The following is a 24,041-nucleotide window of genomic DNA, read 5'->3' as shown; positions in this document are numbered from 1 at the left end:
AGAGTTGAGGGAAAGGGTTGATCAATCTTCGATGGAGATGATGATTTTTTTCTTTTGAACAAAAACAATAGTAGTATAACAAATAGTAGTAGCCCTGTATTTAGGAGTGACCTCGTGGTCTGGGGATACTGAGACCCAGCCATGAGCTCACTATTCTTGCATATAATTAAGTTAATTTGAGTGTTTTGATCGAAGCCGAAAGCAGTAACGTTTTTGTCGACCCGATGTTAGAAAGATCACCAAAAAGAACTGGCTTTGGCAAAGACGCTGAAAAGCATGTAGAGCTGTGTTTAGACGCTAGCCAGTCGTTTTAGAACCTAGCTTTTTTTCCGTCGATATGTACTTCCTGGCGAATGTTACAGTTACGCTGTGTCAATCCTGCGGATTCTGGATTCCGGGGAAATAACGTCCTTATTTCTTTCCGGAAAGCTGGACACGTCGTCCCAACACATTTCCTTGTTCTCGTGAACTGCTCAGTAACGATTGCAGCGATCGTTACAACTCGGAGTGGTTTCTGACAATTTCTAATCACAATCTCAATCTTCTGCCGTTTTTTCGTTGTTGTCGTCACTAAGACTACTGTTGTTCTCTACGAATTCTGTTGTTCTGATTTCGCAGTTTGAGTGTGTGCGAAATAATAAAAGGTTACGTGTCGTTCACGTCCAAATCGAAATTTTAAAATTTAGCATGTCAGTCAAAACTAACCTTTCCCAATTTGTTTGATCATTCAAATAACATCACTAATTCATCAATACCATCAATCTTCTCGGTTAGATGTTCCAATAAAAAATCGAATGCGAAATTGCATTTTGACCATTCTGGTCGAATGTCACAAAAAAAACTCCCAAGATTTTTTTTGACTGCAAAATATGATGACAGATGCTTGATGTATTTTTTCTTGCCTTGCTGGCATGACTTTCTAATTTGTTTTGAGTCAGTTTTGAAAAAATAAGAAAATGTGGGTATTTCTTGGGAATCTCATACCCAAACTTAGCAGCCAAAAGCTAGAAAACTGGCATTTCTCTTCAAGAACTTTAATTCTTCTTAATGTCTTGAATTATTCAACAGTCTAACATAAAAACATGTTTTTTCAATAGTTTACTGTTAGTTTGCTATTTTCAAAAATAACATACAATTGGGCAACCCTGTGTCAAAATGATATTTAAATATTCCAGATAAGCTCATGACTGAAGGTCATAACATCACAGGTTTCAAGCCTAGTGGCGGTGGATTTGGAACACGTAAAGGTCAATCTGCGTATGCAAACAATGATCCGGAAATATTTGAGCTGGACAAATTACATATCCAAAAAATTGAACCATCAACGACAGAGGTGGGCTTGATAATTCTGTTAAAACATTGGATTAAACATAGAAGATTTGTCGGAAACCTGTTTAGGAAGAGTTCACGAACTATGTTCTTCAAGTGAGCGGAGTGAAGCCAGAATCGACCAAATTTATCCATAGAGACGGAATCGACTGGTGGTTCTGGTAAATTTTTCATACCTTAAAATGTGTTTTAAAGCTAAGTTGGTTCAGGTTTGCTTTGGTTACCTTGCGGGAGAAAGTGTCTTGTAATCACGAACAAGTATTTTTTCCCGTTAAACTAATTTTCTTACTAATCTGTAGGAAATGGAACTTGATTTAATATTGAACCAACATCCAGTCCCCTTCCACTTTGTCTGGAGGTAAAACTGGCTGCCTTGTATTGAATGGTCTGGCGTTCAAGTCCCGACCGTTGCTTGTTTTTTTTTCGGTCTACATGATTTGGTTTTCATTTTATTGGCTTAATACTTTTCTTTCTCATCATTGTGAAAAACAAGATAATGAAACTTGTTTATTTCGGAGTACTTTCGGCTATACAGCCATCACCAGCACTGAAAAACATGAATTTTGACATAAAGCAAACCACAAAAACCAAACACATAGAAACAAAATACAGAAACACACAGAAGAGATTCCAGCCAGATGACTCTGGGACAAAGAAACTCGAGTTGCTCACAGCTTCAGCGTCAGTTGCCTGCTTCTGTACTCTTTATTGGCTTAGTCTTATTTGTCTAGCTCGATTGGCAAAAGTTGATGATTATTTAAAAAAATATTTCAAATCGACTGTGGTTTATAAGTGTCAATCATTCAATTTTTTTTTGGCTCAATGGCCGTCCAACCACGTATTGTAGGCTTAGTGGCCGCTTGGTAAATACTACAAGCTTTTTTAAATGCAGGTAGTGGTAATTCTCGACATTTTTCTGAAGTTGATATTTGCATCTATTCTCAAGCAAGTTTGCATTTTTTTTACTTCATTGTTGTTCTCAATACACGAGCAAACGCTGGTTATATTACGAATTCATTTTTTTCCAGCCTATCTTATACATTAGTATTCAACAAGTTCTCTCTGTTTTGCTGCAGATTCTTTTACCGTTATCAGTTTAGCATGAGTTTGTTGCATCCGCTTTATTGGTAGCAAATGTTGGAAGTTGGTGAGACCTTAAGCTTTTACATTAAAGCTTTTCGCTACACGAAATAGGTCATTTCTTGTTTTCAAAAATCAGTCGGTTTTGAAAAGTCATCTACATTTCTTTATAAATGTATTCTTGTAATGGATGTGTACTTTTATGAACAATCACGCAATTTTTGTCTTCACATTTTTCAGCTCCTGTAATTGTTGTAAAACTGCAGTGCCAAGATTCAAGAGAGGTGTTATGCTTGAGCCTATAATCAAATTTTGTGTTTCATAGGAAAGTTTAAAAGCTTAAAACTCACAGATATTTTTCAGAGATATGTTTCAATATCTATAAGATTGAAAGAAAAAAGTCTTAATTGAGTCACCATTCCTGGTTTTATTTTTATTGAGTCTTATTTTTGAGTCTTATTTTTGAGTCACCATTCCTGGGACGGTGCTGGTCCAATGTTAATGTTTTAGTGAAGGAATGGGAAATTTGGTTCAAGAACCTTTTACCCCTAGCAGTACCCATTCGCACACGTCACCGCGCATCTCTGTCGCCATGGATATCCTCAAACACCTCGTATCATTTGAAAAAGTTGAGTACTTTGAAGCGAAAATTGCCTACTAGTCACTCAAAAGTTGCCGTAAAGGAACTTGAATGTGTTAGGCTAATATCAAGAGACAAGCTGGAATACCAGATTTCATTGGCAGACAACCGTAACACAAATTCCTTGTTCAAGTATTACAGGTCGTTCAACAAATCTGCCTTACCGTCTAAGATTCATTTCAATTCATTAATAGCTCAAGGTGACTCAGAACAAGCTGACTTATTCGCCAATTATTTTTCATCTGTATATAAGGTTTCTACAGAATTTGACCCAAGCTCATTGTCATTCGAATCCGAACTGCCAATCGTCGACAACATTATTTTTGAAGACAGCAACGTAATGCAGATTTGTAATGGCTTACATGTTAACAAAGCAAGCGGACCTGACTCATTGCCGGCCTCCATATATAAGCACACATCTTCATCTATCTCAAAATCTCTGTCAGCTGTTCAGGAAAATACTACAGACCTTGTATCCTACAGCGTGGAAATTAGCGCATGTAATCCCAATATATAAAAAAGGTAGCAAGGCAGATGTCAAAAATTATCGGCCGGTATCACTGTTACCGATTTGTTCAAAAATATTTGAGCGTTGTATCTTTATTGATTTGTATAATCACTACAGTGGCTGGTTTCATGACGCACAGTTTGGTTTTCGGAAAAATAGGTCACCTACCATACAATTGATAATTTATCTGGACACCGTTTACAAATTTGTCAACAACGGTCAACCTGTAAACGTTATTTACACTGATTTTGAAAAGGCCTTCGATCGTGTAGACCATGGAATCCTACTACGCAAACTGTATTCAACAGGTATTAGAGGAAAGTTATTGTCTTTGCTACAGTCATATCTTTCTAACCGCACTCAAGTTGTCAAGGTTGGGAATTCGCTTTCAAAGGGGATTTTGATATCCAGTGGATTACCACAAGGAGCACTTTTATTAGCACTCCTTTTTCTCGTTTTCATTAACGACCTTCCGAGCTCGTGTTCCTTTTCATATTCCTTGCTTTGTGCAGATGACGCAAAGTTTATAAGTTTCGACCGCTCCCCTGAAGCATTCCAAAGTGATCTGAACTCTGTCTTCGACTGGAGTATACAGAACAAAATCCCTTTTAATTTACAGAAATGCTCTCATTTATTGTTCAGTGGCTCCTATAGTGGTATTTATTTTGATGATAATGTTATTCCTCCTGCTCTTGTACATAAAGATTTGGGGTTAGTCATAACAAGTAACCTCGACTGGACACTCCACATTACTACTATAATTAATAGTGCCATGCGAGTTTTCCAAATGGTGAAACGTAGCTCACCTTTCTTGCCGGTATTCAGTAAGCTGAACATCTACAAGAGTATGATTCTTCCCAAGCTGCTTTATAGCTCGAGTGCATTCGGTCTTAACGTTACAGGAATGAAGCGAATTGAAGGCTTTCAAAGAAAGGTATGCCGATGGATAACACCAGGCATGAATTATAAAGACGCTTTGAAATTTCTTAATATCTTACCTTTGCCTTTCTTTATTCAGCTTAATGACTTACTGCTTTACAACAAAATTTTAACTGGTCGTTATGATTATGATTTTTCTGATGTAATATCACCATTGTCTACCAGAAGCTGTCGGTCCGCTTCGTTCCAGGTGACTCGGCCAAGGAGAAGACAATGTGAACACAACTTCTGGTTCAGAACTGCACGCTTAATTTCTCTAGCACCGCCTATCATTGACGTCTTCAACAGTGACGGGTTTAAGAGTCGCTGTCTCAAATGGATGTGGCGCTACTTTGACCAATATTTCAATCCTGACAACTCATGTACCTGGAAACTCTACTGTGACTGTACCCGGAACAACTGTAGACTCATTTCCAATCGACTTACTTAGGGGAAAACCCCTTGCAACTCTGTTGCTAAATCTATAATAATAATAATAATAATAATAATAATAATAATTGAAATCAGTTAAGTACAACTGATTAACAAATACATTTACAAATTGTAGTTTCTCATGGAAAATTAATTAGAATCCGAAATTTCTGATGCAAAATTTGTTTACAGGCTGAAGCATAAAATTTTGATTGAATTTGATTCAGAAGTATTTTCATACAGGGGCAAATACAACCCTGAAAAAGTAGAGGTGCTGAAAAATATGAGAAAAAAGCGTGATTATTCAAGGCGATACAAATATAGTATGAAACATCAAGTTTAGATGATTTCTTAATACAGTAAAAAGAGCTTTTAAACATTATACAGACCCAAGTTGCAAGCTGCGGTTTTTGAAATTATTGATGCTGATAGTGAAAATAGTGACATTAAAATAGTGTTTGCGAAGTGCAGCTTCGCCTCTGTGTTTAAATTTGATAGTTGTAGAAATTGCTCCGTGCCGTTATTGCTATTTAGTGTTAATTACTTTAGAATACAATTTCTGAGCTTATTGCACAGCAACCGGCTACTCTTGCTTACTTAGCGATCAGCAAGGGTTGCTAAATTGTGTGATGGTTTTTCTGTTGTTATTTTATCGTATTTATTTTCTAATCCAATTTTCTCATTTTTTGACCAAATGATTTCCATTGGCTCGTGTGCCTAAAAAGCCCCGATAAAACCCAGTTTGTTTGGTAATGAGTCGTTGGTGTTTCTCTTGAAACTTTTCTCATCAAAATTTAAGAAAAAGTGGATTGCAGCAATTTTGTCGCAATCATTTATTCTTTTCAACACTGACATCCTTACTCTATCTTTCTGTGATGAAAAAGTGTTTTAGCTTCCAGAAGTTCGAGAATGATTCGGATGCGGCAACTGCTCTGGGGGTGCTCAGAGATCACAATTTCAAAGGCATGATTTTGAATGCGATGTACTCGCGACGCAGAGAACACATGAGATCGTGAGTTCCAATTTATGCCCTTGTTTTCAACCCCGCTTATGATCCTGTAAAATTTATATCTTGTTGGGTGAATATGAAAAAAACTGTAACTGAGTTGTTTTCAATGCACATAATATACCCTTGCTTCTTCGAATGCTTTAATTTGAAAAAACAAATTGAGTTTAAACACAACAAAAAAAAGAGTTTAAAATCAGATATAATTTAAGCGCAACGTGCATCGTTGGGTGCTAGTTAAATAGGACGACAGCAAATCAAGACATGACATTAAGACATGATGTATGCGCATTGAAATATTTAAAATGAACTGTTTGAACAGCTGTCGTCTGATTTGCTGGACACCACATGGTTTAGAATAATGAACAGAATTTTTTAAAGAAACCCCCGTATAATTGTATTGTTTCACTTATTTGCGCAATTTTTTTCAAGTCAAACCTTTAAAAATGCCCAAAAATGACATTATCGGCACATTTTCATTAATATCGTTCGTTGGTCTCTTAGTTGTTCGATCAAGTTTTCGCCCCTCGCCAATACTTAAAATTGAACTTGAAATTTGCAGTGTTAAGTTTGAAAATTGATGCAATATAATATAATATATCTGGAAGCTGCTGAAACTCCCAAGCTTGATTAATTTCTAACTTAACAGGAAACTGCTTGAAACATGCGAAGCATCGGTATTTCATGATTTTCCTTTTCTAGCAGCTAATGTTGCTAAAATTTGTTTAAGGCACCGCGAGAAAATGAAACAGCAACAACAGTATCAATGTCAAAACCAGTTTGAAAAGCCAGCTAATAATGTAACAGCACAGTACCAGGATTATTATCAAGACCAGTCGTTACCGCACGCTGGATGTATGCCCCCCGCAGCAAATAAATTCGGAAGAGGTGGGGCTAATCAACATTTCAACAGGGGGGATCAGTTTCACAGAGGAGGAGGAGGTTATCATAACTCATTTGGCGAGACAGTAAACAGAGGCGGTGCTCATCAGTATAAGACTATGTCATCAGGTGGCAGACCCTTCGATAGAGTTGGCAGAGGCGGAGGCGGTGCTTTTAACAGTGCTGGCAGGGGAGGCTACGACAGTGCAAACAGCAATCGACCAAGTAAGATTCCGTTGTTTTTGGAAGGGGTGAATCTGTCATTCGTGAGCATTTTTTACACTAACTAGTGTAGTGGGCTCTTTTTCCTTTCTCTCACCTGCAAATTTTTATTATCCACATTGTCCGATTGTTCTGAATTGACATGCAGGCTAATTAGCCCATGAAAAACATATTTGGTCTTCATGGCCAACCTTGTAAAACCACTCATTACATTAATGCTCGTGTAAGGTGGGGGAGGGGTAACCGGGTAGTGTGTTAGTATGACTCTACTTTTTTCAACCTAGCTCGCAAGTAAAATTATCATTTTGTGGCACTTGCTATAATCACAATCTGTAGCATCAGAAATTTCATAGCATCAGTTCTCTGCTTTTTTGGCTTGTGTTTGACCATTGCTAAGCGTCCGTGGCTGAGAAGGAAGGACGTTTAATCTCGAGGCAGCAGGATCGAATCCGTTACTTAGTAAATTTTTTCTTTATCAATTCGAGGCTAATTTCTGGCGTTGGCCCCCACCTTTCATTTTTTCAGTCGAAGAGTAATAAACGTAGTTATATAGGTCTTGGTGATTTTTTGTTTTCTTTTTCAGGCGTAATTTTTTTATGAATGCACTTAGGTATATATGCAATTTGGAGTTCAATTGAAACTCATCTGCTGAACGTTACGTAAACAGCACTCTCCAAATACGAACGTTGAAATGACGCGAAAAGGCGTGAAAGATTTCTAGTTTTTAGTTTTGAGCGAAAAGGCAGGAAATATTTCTAATTTAATTTTCAGAAGTTTAATTAAAAGATTTTAATTTTCAGAAATTTAATTAAAAGATTTTCAGAATAACAACTTTACCTATTGATCCATTTTTCTCAAGTTGGATTAATGTTATCAAAAAAAGCGCTAATCATAAATTGTTCTGGAAATTCAAAGAACTTAAAGGGCTTCTATTTTTTTTTCAAAATTCGATTTTTTTTTTCAAACAAAGTCCGTATTTTTTTTCAGTTTAATTGCGTTCATTAATCTTTTCGAATTGTCAGTTGGCTACGTTTTTTCTGTTGTTTTACTTTTAATTATGGCTAAACGCGTTAAGTTACGATGAAAGATATGATAAACAAATCTGTTACCAATAGTCGGGTTTTTCACAATGCCAAGTTTTATTGCAAGTTTTTTAGTGTATTATTACGAACCTTCTTTTTTTCCAACCCAACTCGCAAATAAAAGTGTTCATTAAAAGTGTTCACTTACTTTCACTGTAGCATTAGAAATTGCATAACACTTGTTCTCTGCTTTAATTTTGGCTAGTGTTTGGTGTCTATTAAGCTTCGTAGTTAAGACGTAGTGAACGTAGTGAAGACTCTTATATAGGTTTTGACATTTTTTTTGTTAAGAGTCGATGAACGTAGTCGCGATGATTTTTTTTGTTATTTTTCAGGAAGTTACTGTCGCTCAGTTGTCGAGTGTAATGGTATAGCTTATATTGATGCAGGCCTAGAAATATACTGGCATAAATTTCATCTGCTTAAAGTTAAGTAAGTTGCGCTCTCCAATTACAAAAGTCTAAAGGTCACGAAAAACGAGATCGACTTATAGTTTCAAAAATGGTTTTACAGTTTCGGATTTCCCAGCCGAGTAAAAACACCTGTTCTTCAAATCGAGTTAATTTTTTCATAGAAATTTCCATCATTTACATTTTTGCGGTATGACTTTGGGTTGCAAAGTTTAGTTCGTTTTCTTAGTTTAAAGGGAAGCAAACTCCACTATCCAACAGCAAAAAAGTAAAGGTCACGAAATACGTGATCGACTTCGTTTTCGAAAACCGAATTTAATCATCATGTTTCCCAGCGAAATGAAAATTTTACCTATTGGTCCACTTTTCTCAAATTGGGTTAATTTTTATCAAAAAGTGTCAAGCATGAAGTGTTCTTGAAACTAGGGAAGCTTTGGGGTCATTTTTTTTCTGTTTACTTGCGTTCATTGACTTTTCTAACTGTCTTGTTGGCTATTTTTTTTATTTTTGTTTGCTACTTATCTTTTTTAGGTTTGTTTTGTATCGCTCCGCTTTTTCTCTGTGTTTGAGTTTGAGGGTCGATTCAAACAGATTTAAAGTATAACGGAACCACTCGCTGCGTTTCCTCGATTTTAAAAAAACTAATCGAATGATTATTTCTCAAATTATTTCAGTGGTCTATTCTGGTATGCAGTCTCGTCTTGGACCACCTGCCAATCAACGAGAAGGAAGCTCCAAGCCTCATCAACCTAAAGCTCATCGAGTAAAGTTAGTTTAACTCGTCTAAAATTTGAATTTTTGAGCCGCATTGAAAGAAAGTTTGGAATTATGTAAAATGAAACCTTGTTATTTACCGTTCTGTTAATTAATGAGTCAATTTAAATGCAGATTTTACGAATCTTAACGAGTAAATTTTGAATTTAATGGGTTTATGTTTTCTGTTAAGGAAAGAAAAGCCGACAGCTGCGCGTGAAACTGGCGACTATTTCTGCATTTCGGATCTGCACTTCGTAGATGTTCGGAAACCGTTCAAGGCCGAATGTGTGCGAATTAACTCCCACAAAGACCTCATTCTACAGGTGACGAAATTGCACAACGATGAAATTGTTCACTCGGAAGATTTCAGCGTCCAGATGCAACAGAGCTTCAATTCTGCCGGACAGACAGCTGAAAAGTGAGTATCAAAACACAGGATTTCATTTGTGTTTTATCCCGATTTAGTGAACGTTTTTGCGCGCATAGAGATTCATGATGGAAATCGGTTGGGTTATGATAAAAAAGCGTTTTAGATTAATTAATCAATGTTTAGTTATACTTAAGTTATATTTATTGTTTAACTCTGTTTTTAACATTAATTAACAATTTTAACGGTAAAATCTGTTAAAAGTTCAGAAATTTTTTCAAAAACAAGTCAGATTTCGTTTCTTTAGATGCCTTGACTCAGTATATATTTTTCGTTTTCTTTTCTTTTTTATTTGTTTGCCTGAGGGTGAAAAGGTTTCGGATTATACGATATTGGCTTAGAGGTCTCTTTTTAACTAGTTAGAGCAAAAAAAAACATTTCTTTTGTCGGCGCATCGTGTTTCTGCTCAAGAATTGCCTGCTTTGTTACCGCTTTGAAGTGTTTTATCGATGCTTTTTTTTCCATCAATGGTCTCGCTTATTGCCATTTTTTCTTCAAAGGAATTTTTTCAAGAGAAAGATAGGAAAATTTTTGGTTGATCAATTTTTCAATTTTAAAAAAATCGAATTGTTTTTCTGCGGTTTTCATCTCTAATTCTTTTGGTTGGTTTGCCATGCTATGTATGTGTTGTACAAATCCTCGCTTTGCCTCTGTGTTCAATTGATACTTGTGAAACTAATTTTTAATGAGGCTTTCCATTTTTACTTGGTTGTCATGATAATTAAATTTTATTGAAGTTTTTAGTAAACCTCCTATTTTAGCCTTGACGTGCTTACAGCTGGGACAGTTTGCCTCGTCAAAACTGAATCAGACTCGGGCGAAGATCTGTTCCGTAGAGCTGTCATCATGTATTCGCCGAGTGAACAAATCTCCTCTTCCGCTCCAGCTCCGACTGAAAATGAAAAGGACGGAAAAGAGTCGAGTGAAATTTCGGTTGAGTTGATCGATTTCGGGGAAGCGAAGAAAGTGGAGCCTTCGAAGTTATTCAAGATTGCCCATAGCTGTATTGTGAAGTACCCGGTGTCGCTGTTCCATGGTTGCTTCTCTCATATTGAGGTTCTTTTTCTCGCATTATATCATAGTTGACTGATTCGCTTTATTAGCAAACGTAATCAACCAGAAGAGAGAGAGAGAGAGAGAGAGAGAGAGAGAGATACATACAGATTCAACCATTATAAAGGGTCGTGAAAAGCAGTACATGAGAATCGCAGAAAAAAATGAATTCCTACATTTAATTATAGTTCAGATTTGCAGTTTTTCAAAGATAAAGTATGCGCAAACTTTTCTCAACTTTTCTGGTTCCTTCGGAGCTATAATTTTTACTCTTGTTTCAGTTTAGTTCTCGATTTTTTCTCTCTGGCGACTTAGTTTTTAAGCCATGAGCGTTTAGCAGAGTTTGAGTGACAGTTTTCTGAAGTGTTCATAAAGATGTTGTTAATAAGATATTTGGCTGATTTAGCTAATTCGTTTCCAAGTTTATTGTCGGCGGTAAATCTACTGAGCTAACTACCCCTTTATCCTATTGTAAATGAGAAAAATGCATAGAGGTACAAAGTGTATAAATTTAACATGTTCATTGGCTGTTTGTGTTTTTTGGCAGGTGGAAAAAGAGCAGTTGGATGCTATTGTTGAGAACCTCCGAGAAGCGTTGATGCATGACCCGACTGCCAAAGACGAGGTGCTCTACTCTGTGATGCGCAGAGTCTACAACAGAGTGGACATTGAGGCCCAATTGGACGAAGACTACACTTTGACGAAAGTGCTGTACGAGTCGAATGATGTGTTGATCACGGAGGCCTCACTGCAGTGGAAAAGATACCCACAATTGGCCCCTATTCGCATAAAAGTTAGTGGGTTGTAGCAAGGGTTGATTCGACTCGGCGCCTGTTTTTATATGCAAAAGTTATGCGATTTGTCCATTTCAGCGCAACGTGCAATACACAGGCAAGATCACTCAAGTCACATCGCCTACGGACATGTATGTCCAAGTACAGTCCATAATCATGCCCGAAGAATTGAACCAGAACGGTGATAATGGACAAGATGTTCATCAACCACAAGCGACTAACCATGTGGCGGCTAAGATAGAGCTGGAGTGTGAAAAGATGAGACAAGAGGGTGTTTTGGCTATGTTGTATGAGACAATGCCTAATTTTGAGATGCCGGAAATACCCTACTATACTCCCTTTGTAAGTTGAGCGGAAAGTAATAATTTTGAGCAGCTATTTGGTTTTGAATTTCAATAGGAAGTATATCACAAAAATTATAAGAGAAATTAAATGGGGCTTAGATGGTGGGTTTTAGCTTTTGTCGTCCTTTTGTTGATAAGGGGCGGATTTTGGGGATACTAATTTATGACATCCGTTTTCGGCCGTCCAATACAACTCTTTCTGAAGGCGACTTTATCTACTATACACTAAATTTGACGGGGAGCGCGCTTCAGTAAACGCAATTTTGTTGTTCAAAAACTTGCCCAAAAACAGCGTTTTGACCTTTTAAAAAATTGCGTGATGCGCATAATATTTTGTCACAATAGCGTCTGTACAGAACTCTGGAAGCGCGCGGAAAATCAAATTGGTCGACCTAGAAAAGTCGTTAAGTGGCTTGCGTTCTTTTCAAGGATCTCGGCGTTTTTATCGCGAGTCTAATCTTTTGGAGCTCTCTCGAAGTATTTTCATAAAATCACCCAAAATTACATTTTTAAATGCCTAAGCTCTATAGTTCACCGGGAATTGGACGAAAGGAGGAAAAACGTTTTCTGATGTGCTTGTTTTGTTCATTGCGAAGGAAAATATTCAGCAGATGTAAAACGCTTCCTTTTTCATCCTGTAAGGGTTGTTATTTAATGCTAGTGGCAAAAATGGATCCTACGCAAACAAAAAAATGATAATAATTGGAAGATTTCTAAAAGTTTATAAATCTAAAATGTTAGTAGATTGATATATGCATTGAAATTGAACGTATAGGGCAAATCAGTACCGGATTTAGGAAGAAGCGTCCGCCTCCAAACCCCCCCTTCAGGAATTCGACCCCCTGCCGACCCAAAGGGTCCCCCTTTGTTTTATTTTGAGATATCCATTTTTGGCTGACTGACTATCAAATTTTTCTAAAGGCGCATTCGGCGCCAATCTATACTAATTTTGAGGAGAGAGCTCGCGCCGAAAAAACTCGATTATTTGGTCGAAGTTTTCCAAAAAGTGCCTAAAAACGCCTTTTTGTGGCCTTTTTTCAAAATTTTGCTTGCGGCGCAGAAAATTTCGTCAAATTAGGGTCTTTATAGTGGTTTGGGAGAGCTCACAAAATCAATTTGGTCGACCTAACAAAAAGGCCCGGCAAATTGATTTCTCATGAATATTTTACAAGAAAAGTTGGTTATGTTTTGTAAGTTTCTGTTCTGAGTTCTGACTAATTGTGGTTGCAGCCTTTTGAGTTGGTGTGTGTGGAGACGAATGACAGTGGGTGGTGCAGGGCCAACATCGTCCAGTTCGAACCTCACCACGAGTCCAAAAAAACCACTGCCGACGTCTACCTGGTGGACTCGGGACGCACCATGCGAAAGGTACTATTTGCTAATTTTGATTTACTCTTGAGGAGTCCTTGACAGGCTCGACTGCCTTTTGACGTCCTCTTTAGTGTACTAATTAGAAAGATACTTGAAACAAATTTAGTATTATTTTAACTCTGATTCAGCGAGCATCTGTTTTTGGAACTTCCGGAAATGTATTTCTGTTTAGAAATATGTAATATTAAAAATTGAGTCCTGAAGTAGTCTAAGAACTTAATGATTTTAAGAAATTTCGGACGAAGAGTTTGATAAATCTAATGAGTGAATGTGTAAGAAATCATGATGCATTTTATGTGTATTTGAAGTCTCAATAAATAAGACGTTATTAAAGCTCGAATCAAATTTACATCTTTTAACCTAATATTTGATTTGATTAAATTTGCTTAGCGCAGTGTGAAAATAACGCAATTCTGGTTTTCCAAAAATTCCAGCTTAGAACCAAGTTTACATCCTCAAGTGCTTTGGAGCAGGATGTGCGGGGAAAGGATATTTTTTGGGGGAGGAGGCCCTTAACAAACAAAGGAGGAATGTTATTTTGTTGCTAAAGCTCTAGCATCTGTTTGTAGGTTTCGGTTTCTACATTGAAGCCAGTTCCGAGGGAGTTCGCGCTGACTACGGATGTAAAGTCGCCGACATCGGATATCTCTATCAGTGACCCAACCTCGATGGTCATTCCGGCACAAGCCATCAAAGTGTCCTTGCCTGGTGAGAAAAAAAACTTCAACTATCTAATACCACGCCATCTGATGAGAAATTACGCTAGGTTGTGTTAATTCATGCTAAAAGTTTCAGTTTCGACGAGAAAGTCTTGCTGCTAAACTTAAAACAGCTGATGGTGTGATTACATGTCACTTTGAACATAAAATTACCAGGTGTGCGTATGTTAGTTTTCAAGCGAATAACCAGTCTCAAAGTTGCGGTAATCAAAGCTATTTTATTCGGAAAGTTGGTCAAATCAATGGAAACAGTTACTAATTTTTTTTCAGGTGATTTATTGGAGTTAAGTAGTCCTGAAATGCTGGATGAATTCAAAGGGCTTGTGATAGGCAGCTGTGTTCAGCTGAAAGTTGTCTCGATGCCCAGGAAATTCTCAAACGATCCCTTCTTATGTAATCTGCAACTTGTGTCTCAAGGTTCGTCATCGTATTTACGCCAATTTTCACTGCATGCAATGCTTTTTAATGTTTTTTCATCCACATTGACTGTGTCACCCTCCGAGTTTTATTGAGATGGGCCAACTAAAAATGAAATAAATAAGGATAGCCGGTTGCTGTGAAAGTAGCTTAGAATGTTCCGACCATATTCATGAAAATAAATACAAAAAAATTTTCTTTTACTTTTCAAATTAGCGTCGGTTTTTGTGGGTAGTGTGATTTACACTCGCGATCAGCGTAGTGATTAGTACGAACCTTCTTTTTTCTAGCCTAACTCGCTAATAAAAGTGTTCGCATATTTGGAAATTGCATAGCATCTGTTCTCTGTTTTATTTCTGGCTAGTGTTTGTGAGTAATTAAGCATCCGTGGCTCATAAGTGCGTGAGTCTCATAATCTCTAGGTCGCAATCGGTCGGAGCAAATGAAATAGCTAATTTGCTTGTAAGTTTGCTGCATAGTGTTGGCAATTTAATAGCATCTGTTCTGTTTGTTGGTGGCTAGTGTTTGTCTATTTTCAATCGAGGGTGGTGCAGATGCGAGGATGTGATACTCCTAATCTACAGATTATTGGTTCGATTCCGGCTCAAATATTTTTCGAGGCTTATTTCAAACTTATATCACCTTTTGCCTCTTTTCGCGGTTTGACTTTTGCCCTTATATCACCTTTTGTCTCTTTTCGCGGTTTGACTTATGATGTCTTCTTGATTTCAATTCAATTCGTATCCTTTTAAGAGTTGTGAATATAGTGAATACTCTTAATAAGTCTTGGTTATTTTATTTTGTTTTTTTTTCCAGGAAAAAGTCATAAAACGCTCTAATAACTACAGATGTGCGTTCATACTCATCAATGCATTTATGAATTCACTTATGCATGTACATTTTGCGTTCAAATAAAATTCATCTTTTGAAAGTTACGTAAATAGCTTTCTCCAAATACGAACGTGGAAATGGCTCGAAACAACATGAAAAATTTCAAGTTTCGAAAGTGGAATTTACTTTTTAGATTTGCAGCGGAATAAAAACTTGCCTATTGATCCAGTTTTCTCAAGTTGGGTTAATATTATCAAAAAAGCGCCAATGACAAATTATTCTAGAAATTCAAAGGGCATCTATTTTGTTCTTTGAAATTTGAGATTTCTTAAACAAAGTCGGTGTTATTTTTTCTGTTCACTCGCGTTTATTACTCTTTTTCTAACTGTCAGTTGGCTATGTTTCTTTTTTATTTTTCAAGTTCTGAATGCAATTTCCACTATCGAACAGCTAAAGCTTAAAGGCCACAAAAAACGTGATCGACTGCTGGTTTTGAAAGTGGAACTTAATGTTCAGATTTTAGCGAAATAAAAACTTTTCCTATTGATCTAGATCTCTTAAATTGAGTTAATTTTATCAAAAAAGTATCAACCATAAAATGATCTCGAAATTCAAAGAGCTGTAAGGCCTTCTATTTTTTCTTCAAAATTCGAAAGTTAAAATTCGAAAGTTGAAGCTTTTCAAAAAAAATCAGTTTTATTCTATGTTTTTCCGTTCATTGGTTCTTTTCCAACTACATTTTGGCTGTATTCAATAATAGCGTTGTAAAGGAAAATCGAATTTAAAAAAATACCAGGAATAATCATCATTATTCATAATCATTGCACTTGCGAGCAGTCTTATGTATTAGTACGAACCTTCTTTTTTCCACCCTAACTCGCAAATAGAAGTGTTCAGTTATTTCGTGGCACTTTTGCTATAATCATCATCTGTAGCATTGGAAATTTCATAGCATATGTTCTCTGCTTTTTTTATAGCTTAGTCTTATGATTTATTAAGCATCCGTGGCTGAGTGGTTAGTGCGTGAGACTCATAATCGCTTGGTCGTAATGGGTCGCAGATCGAATCCGAGACGCAGCCGAATTTTTACTAATTCGAGGCTCACTTCTACCTTTTCTTATTGCATTTTATAGATGTGCTTTTTGTCGTGTTCCCGTTAGTGTTTGCGAAGCCATATATCACGCCATTTTTGACAGTCGTCGCGAAATGTTTGCTTATTCTAATTAGTCTTTTGTCTGGAAAAAGTCCTGCATTTTTTCATGCTCAAGTTTGATTTAAAGCGTTTTTGAGTTATTTTTAAGTTCACTTTTTTTACTTTGCTTAAAAAAAGGCGAAGTCCGACATCGAACAGCAAAAGTGTAAAGTTCACGAAAAACTTGGTCGATTTCTAGTTTCGAAAGTGGATTTTTCATAATTTTATTCAAAGACTGACAATCATAAATTGTTGTTGAATTAGTCGCTTTCGCAGATGCTAATTGATATATTTTTCTCGACGATCAGAGATTTAAAAAAAACGAAAGTGAGAGTTGTAAACGCTACCGCAACAATTTGCTTTGCAGTTTTATGTACCGTCAAGCCTCGGCTGCCTAAACACCACTTGTGAAAGTTCTCTCAGTACACCATTAGTTCATCTCATTTCATTTGACTCATCTTTAAATAATTCCGAACCTCCGAGGATGCTTGAGTAGGATCAAGACTGGGTGTAATTTACCGTAGCTTAACTCTTCACTCGAAACTTATTTGTAAACTATTCGGACTTGCGAAAATTTGTTGATAAGTACAAATTGAAGCTTCTATGTTTGAAGCAAATGTCAATATACCGCTTACGTCTAGGGCTTAATGACATTTCAAAGGAATTTGTTATGAGGAGCTATTCGTTCTTGTGAATTTGATAATAAATTATTATTTTATACTCAAGCCAGAAACTCATAACCAAACAGTGTGTGAAATTGTACTTTTACCTTTTAGTTCGGCTTGGGTGAAATTCCATCACATTTGCTTATAATTTTTATAGGTGTCGAACTATTATTTTGTTATTTTGAGAAAATGTTATTATTTTTGGTGTTCTAGATTTTGTTTATTTGAGGGTTATGAGTTGAATGAACGTTAAACAGCATAGCTTCTAAGCTGTATTGTGGAATTGGTTATGCCTCGTGTATTCCAGAGGACCAATTGTTTCCAGCAGTTGATTCGATAACGAGTTTCTGAAGATGATTCAGTTGACGTTCAGACTTATCATAGAATCAAGTTCAGACATTAATTAAGACCATTTATCCACGAAGGACAAATATACGATCTGTACAGCTCATCACGGCGAGCCGCTGTTGTTCCCTTGTTGAAGAACTACGTGCAATTGTTTGGTTTTTTTTCTTGGCTGGGTAATGTTGCCTCACCCTCAAGCATCGAGCACGGAACATGGTGGGCCTCGAACATCCGACCTGTTGATTTAGAGGCGGAGACGTAACCACTTTGCCACAGCTCCCCAAGATGTATGATGTATTATTAAGTCGCATCCTAGCTTTTTTGATCTATTATTAAGCCACATCTCTTGAAAATAGAGGTAAAAATGTAAATTCAATCAAAGTACTAAAATAACTAAAACTTTGTTCAATTTATTGAAGTCTAAACTGAAAGTATTTATTAGCAGTTTCGACTGGCAAAAAGTGTTTGTCATGTTGTCCGAGTCGAAAAAGAAATTTAAAGGCCGTTTTTGGTGTAAAGAGAAAAAATTACTGTTTTTATAGCTCTTTTGCAACGTCATGGGCCAAAATTTGTGGTTACACTGCTTTTACAAAGCATTCACTGTTTTTTTTTTTCAACTCAGCGAAGCCGCCTTGCTGGCACTCCATTTTTTTTCATTTTTGTATTTTCGTGTTCTTAGAAAAAAACTTGCGCCCTGCTAGTGATTCGAACAGTTTGCTCGTCGAAACTGCTCTCCGTAAGAAAAGGCTAGATACTTGCCTTATTGTAATCAATAATGTATTGCACTATTAGAGTCTTAAAAAGCTGTCTTCTGAAAAATAAGCGTTCGGTGGTGATGTAATGAACCTCATCTCTCGGCTTATTAACACAATCTGCAATTTGCACTTGAAGTTGACATCTTGATCCGAGCTGGCACAATTCTGTTCTGATAATGGCACATTCGGGCATAAACCTGTTGGCGCTAGTGGTTGCGATATGCATTGGCAATTTACCTGATAGTGGATTCGGCATGCTTGACACCTTATGGATGCGATATGGTCCGAGGAACCTCTTGAAATCGACTCTGTTTCCCAGAAATTACCTCCAGAAAGCGTTCTTATCCGGCAACCTTCAGATGGGCTCAATATTAGAGCGTTGTATATACTGGGTGTCATTTTAATGTCAATCAGAGCTGCTAAAATTGGAGTTTCCTTAAAAATGAATGGAAACTTTTGTAGTTGATATAACGTAATAGACCCATGTCGAAACTGTTATTTTGCTCGTTCCTGCTCGTAATAACGTAATTTCTATATCCTTAAACTGCGAATAACTCCGAATCTCTTGCTTTGAAGTCGAGGTTAAGTAAAATATCGACAATAGCGAGCATTAAATAACTGAAATTTTCGTCAGTGATGTCACGGGTCACAAGATACGAGTTGTTTCAATTAATATTAATGTAGTTTTTCAATTTTTTTGCCCTGAGGTTTAGCAATTTTTGCAGATGATGGTTCTGGAGCAAATGCTGTTACGGACCTGGCCGCTTTCTGTGAGTCGAAAGGACTGATCAAAGCAAAGCCTCCCCCAAAGGACGCCGCTGAGATCTTCAGTCCGAATGAAACTTCCTCGTCCATAGAGATCAAGCGCGAGCCGAACAGCGAATCGGGATCCGGAGATGGTCCCGGAAGAGTAATGGCGAATGGAAACGAAGGTATCCCAAGGAGTCATTTGATATCGGCATTCGACGAAGATTCCAGCACCCAGATGTCAAGTGAATATATTGACATCGACAACACTGCAAGCGGTAAGAGAAATTGAAAGGTTTTGAAACTTCGCGAGTTTCCTGCCTAACACACGTAAACAGTAAACGAACTTGCAAACAAAACAGTTTCAAAATATATTTCAAATGTAATTCTCGATCAATATTCTTAAACAACAAATGTTTTGTATAAAGAGGTTCCAAACGCCATTTTAAGGACACTTGGAAGTTTCTCATCCCATAACTATGTTCAAGTATTTTTGAGCTTGAGTCTTTTTTTAAATGCTTTATTTATACTAGTGGGCTTAGTGTATTAATGCAACTACTTTTTCCAACCTAATTCATTTGGTGGCATTTTTGCTTTAATCACTATATGTAGCATTGGAAGTTTATTCTCTACTTTATTTGTGGCAAATCTAGGTCGATTGTTAAGCTTCTGTGGCTGAGAGGGGAAGGCGTGAGTATCTAAGTTTTGAGCTCGGGGGAATCCGATACATTGCAAAGTTTTGCTAATTCGAGGCTTATTTTACTTTATAAAGCTGCTTTTTTTGTCGTGATCTCGCTAGTGTTAAGATTGCGTCAAATACATTGTAAAAATCGAAAGCACGTTGCAGTCTCCAAAATAAAAATTGCAGAAGGCTCTCATTAAACGTGAAAGTGGGTTTTTGTTTTAAAGTGTGAATCAACGAAGTGAAAAGACGTATTAGTTTTTTTGTATTTTTTGAAGAAAAGTCCGTTCAAATTGAATTTTTTAACGGCTGTTTGACTTTCAGTTCTTTACGCTCGCGATTGGCAAGTGTTTTCAAATCCGGCCTTATCACTGTCTGACCGAATCTTTGAATCATTTGGTAGCTTGGTTCATAATCAGCTAAATTTTTGGGTCTGATGCTGCCCGTTTAACCAGAGTTAACGTCCATGCCAGGCACACCGAAGACCCAGAATCTAGGTTCGAATCTAGACAGGACCATTTTTTTGAAAAAAAAGTGTTCCGCTTAAAAGAAATTGGCGTAAGTTGAAAATCCTTTTGATTTTATCAAGAATTGGTGTTTTAAACCTGGCACATTTGATATGTTTCAATTGAATCATATTTAAGCCTATTTAGGCAGAATCAAGTTAAACGCATACGTTGCTGCTAATTTTTGGCTAGTGTAAGGTCCTCTTTGAAAGAAACAGATATAATGAAAAGTATGGGTTTTCTTATTTTTCGTTGTTTTTTTGCCAAATTGGACAATTTTTTCAATTTCGCAGAAATATCAATTTTTCTCAAAAATTACTGAACCGATTTCCAAAAACAAGGTAACAATAGAAAAACCGGCTGCTCTTCTGTGTGCCTGTATTTTTTGCTTGTCTCTTTTCATTTTATCCCACGTTCTACGGCCTTCGAAATTTTCAATACCGGGATTTTTGACCTATATCTTGCGAATTCTTTCATTTTCTCAAATAATAATTTCCAAAATTTGTGAGATGAGGATTTCAATCAATATAGCAAATTATGGAAATCTCCCCTTTCCAAGCGGCTATTCCCTAATTTCAGTAGAAACAAGTTATGGCCTCAAACAAGCCCTTTTTCTTATTTTGACATTTAATTAATTTTTCTCAAAACTAACTCTGTCAAATCGGAGATTAATGGTTTAACCGAAAGAGAAACAATCATTTATGCCAATCTTCACTGCGAAAGCGGCTTTGCCCTTCGTTTTGAAAAAAATATGGCCTTGATAGTGTCAAATTTTTTTTCGTTTTGAAAGTAATTTTTTGTTTCAAAAATTAACCTGCTGATTCTTATATTGAAAGTACATACAAACAAACATAGTACTTAGATTTGGTTTGCGTAATCTGCCAATTTGTTTGATGAGAAGCTGACTAAGACTTCGAAAAACTCCTTATTTTGAAATTTTTACCGTTTTTGAAAGAAATTTCATCACTTTTCTCGAAAACTACTAGCTAAATATGATATCAAGGGTTCAATCTAAAACTTAAGGTGTGGAAGTCTTCCATGCATAAAAGGATTCCCCAGACTTTAGGAAAGAAAAGTTTATGGATTTAAGAGAAGTCCAGTTATTGAATTTTTGGTCGTTTGTGGAAGTTTTTTCACTTTTTGAAAACTACCAAGCCAAAGCTGAGATGGAGACTTCAATTGAAAGAGCGAGTAGTGCTTTTTCTCCTTTAGATAAGCGGCTGATCCACTAATTATACAGAAGAATCACTAGTTTTGCGTAAAGTCCATTTTCCATATGATTACACTAGTTGGAAAAATCAGAAACATGTCGCCAGTTTTACAGTTTTTTTATGCCTGAAAACTGGCGTAGATTTATGAGTCGCAACAGGAGAGAAGACCCGCTTCACCTCCCACTGTGTTAAAGTCCAACTGAAATTCATTTTTAAAAAGGGGCTGCAAATGGTGCAAAATTTTGAATTTTTGAAAGTGGATTGCCCAGTGGAATACAATAGTTTCTCCCCACTCAATTATGGTTGCCAAATTTTCCCAAAGGGTCCACCCTTTGGTAAAGTTTAACGACATCCATTTTTTGCAAATCAACCCCCCCCCCCCCCCCTAAAAAACTTCTGCGCACGCCAGTGGATAGAATATGACCAAAAATTTTAAAAGCTTGTCTTCCGCTGGTTTCTTTCGAATGTTAATTATTGAATTCTAATTCCTGTATGATAAACACTGGTATTTCCTGTTTGATAAAAACAGATATTATGAAAATGCATGTGATGGGTTTTTTATATTTTTTTGACGTTCTGGATTTTTTCACTTTTTTCAAAAATTTAGTTTTTCTCAAAAACAACTCTGCTGAACCAATGGAAAGTCATCAATGGGAAGTCCGCCCACTCCCCTGTGGGCCTGCGTAATTTCCTAGGCTCTCCTTACCCAAATTTTTACAGCCTTCGAAAAAGTGTGTGGGGAAATTTTTGACCCATATTTTTGGATTTTTTTTCTCAAAAACTACCTTCCCAAATCTACGATTTTGGGTTCCATGAATTGAACAGATTCTGGTAAGCCCACCTTCATTATCGGCTACGCCCCATTTTTTTCACAAAAAGTTATGATCCTCGGAGAAGTCAAATTTTAGATTTTTAGTCCGTTTTTTGAAACTTCTTGATTTTTCTCGGAAACTACCCTATCTGAGGTTTTGTTTTCAATGGGTAGAATGGGTTGTGGGAGGCTCCCCTGCATCAGCTGTTGCTCCCGAATTGTCGACCGTTTTTTAAAATCTTTTTGACTTCTCTCGAAAACAGCTCAGTCTGATTTCAAGGGTTTCGTCGAGGCAACAGGTTGTGGGACGCCTCCGTGCATAAGTTGTTACGCCCTTAAGTTTATTCAAAAGAATTATGTTTCTGAGAAAATTCCAAAATCACAAAAATTTTACTCATATTTAAATAGAACCATAACTAGGTTTTGGGTGAAACCCAATTTCAAAGTTTTTGAAGTAACCTATTTCATCCCGCATCAGTACAACAAAATCAAAAATTATCAAACAGGTACCTCCAGCTTTAGCTGTGCCGCTAGTTGGCTTGTATAATTTTCAGGTATGATGGTAAACCCATTTTGCTTGCTCATTATACAAACTTTTTTCAATAGACTTCACAGCGTTTTTTGTTTACCTATTTTATTTGGAAAAATACTGCCTTGCAAATAGCTTTTGAAAGAAAAGATTCTATTGAAACATTGTTTCAGAAGCGCAGCACGATGAAGCATTGCGGGAAGAAGTGGCACATTTGCGAGATAGAGTTCAATGTCTAGAAGACCAGTTAGCCGAAATGCAGGAGTTCAAACGCTCAGTGGTGAACCAGTTGAACAAGTTCAAAAAGGTCTTCTCCGACTAAATTTGATTTGAAAAACTGAATAAAACTTGAAGAATTTGTATTGAATATTTTTCTAAAACTTCAGTCTGATGGTTGATAATTTGTCTTGAGTTTTGTTTCTGGTCAATGTTTCTGTTTGTTTTTGATTAACAGGAAATTTAACTTATAAATTGCACATGATTATCATTTTGTCCTGAATTCTGAATTTACTTTTCTGTTCTGTTTTTGAGTAATCATTCATTAAGATTCAAATTATAATATTATTTATTTTGTTCCTGTGTGCTATTACCCTTGCGATAAGCCAGGGTATTGCAATCGGGTACTATACTTTTTCTCGTAAACAACTTAGTTCACGGGATGATCTCCAATTTCAAGATCTCCTTTTCCAGCCCGCTTGACACCTCGATTAATTGTGCGTAGAGTGAATGCGGGCTCTTTCTCCTTCCCTCTTCCTGCGAACTTTTACTAGTATATTCTCTGTTCACTTGGTCGACTCTTACGAAAATTGGCATGCATACTAACAAGGATATTTGGTCTTCATACTTAACCTTGTAAAACCACTCGTTACTCCATAAAATTGACGTTCATGCGAGGTAGGGAGAGGAAAAAGAGCCTGAATGCGTTACTGGATCTACTGGTAAAAAAAATTCACTTGTAAAACCGGGTTTTTTGTAGGCTTAAATGATTTCAGCCCAATTTTTGTCGGCTTATTTGCCGGGTGTTTTTTTTTTAATTCTATTTAATTGTTTTTAATAGAAAATACAATGTCTTTTAATCTATTAATTTTAAGGTTACACAATGAAAGGTTTTTTATAAATGTTGTTTAACGCGCTTTTTAAGCACACTAAAATTTTCAGTTTAAAAAGAAAAAACTAAGCGATTTTTTGTTAGATTTTTTTTTCGTTTAATTTCCGTTTTATTTCAAATGCATGTTTTCTGTTTATAAATTCAGTCAACCATCCGGCGCATGTGTCGTAGAGACAACACAATTACTTGAGACGGCAAAGGCCTGTGTTAAGATCCGACTGGAAATTGTTTTTTACAAACTTGGTTTTTGTGCTTCTCCGGGCTACCGT

General features: G+C 36.6%; 1 protein-coding gene across 1 annotated transcript; it reads left to right on the top strand.

Moving 5' to 3' along the window:
• The first annotated feature begins 1,179 nt into the window (after positions 1-1,179).
• Positions 1,180-23,153, top strand: LOC134853868 (uncharacterized). The gene is made up of 14 exons (XM_063869820.1): positions 1,180-1,333; positions 1,399-1,490; positions 5,800-5,919; positions 6,644-7,020; positions 9,184-9,277; positions 9,456-9,683; positions 10,454-10,748; positions 11,293-11,538; positions 11,618-11,881; positions 13,114-13,251; positions 13,824-13,962; positions 14,244-14,390; positions 18,904-19,203; positions 22,838-23,153. Exons 1-14 carry the CDS (start codon positions 1,184-1,186, stop codon positions 22,984-22,986), a joined length of 2,739 nt encoding a protein of 912 aa, XP_063725890.1. The 5' UTR covers positions 1,180-1,183; the 3' UTR covers positions 22,987-23,153.
• Positions 23,154-24,041: the final 888 nt, after the last annotated feature.

This window comes from Symsagittifera roscoffensis, chromosome 9 (genome assembly GCF_963678635.1).
Source record: "Symsagittifera roscoffensis chromosome 9, txSymRosc1.1, whole genome shotgun sequence".
Taxonomy (NCBI): domain Eukaryota; kingdom Metazoa; phylum Xenacoelomorpha; order Acoela; family Convolutidae; genus Symsagittifera; species Symsagittifera roscoffensis.
This window is presented reverse-complemented; position numbering and strand designations above follow the sequence as displayed.

Coding starts and splice junctions, on each gene's coding strand:
- LOC134853868 (XM_063869820.1), top strand. CDS start 1,184: ATGACTGAAGGTCATAACATCACAGGTTTCAAGCCTAGTGGCGGTGGA. Junction 11,539..11,617: donor TGGCCCCTATTCGCATAAAA/GTTAGTGGGTTG, acceptor TGTCCATTTCAG/CGCAACGTGCAATACACAGG. Junction 13,252..13,823: donor CGGGACGCACCATGCGAAAG/GTACTATTTGCT, acceptor ATCTGTTTGTAG/GTTTCGGTTTCTACATTGAA.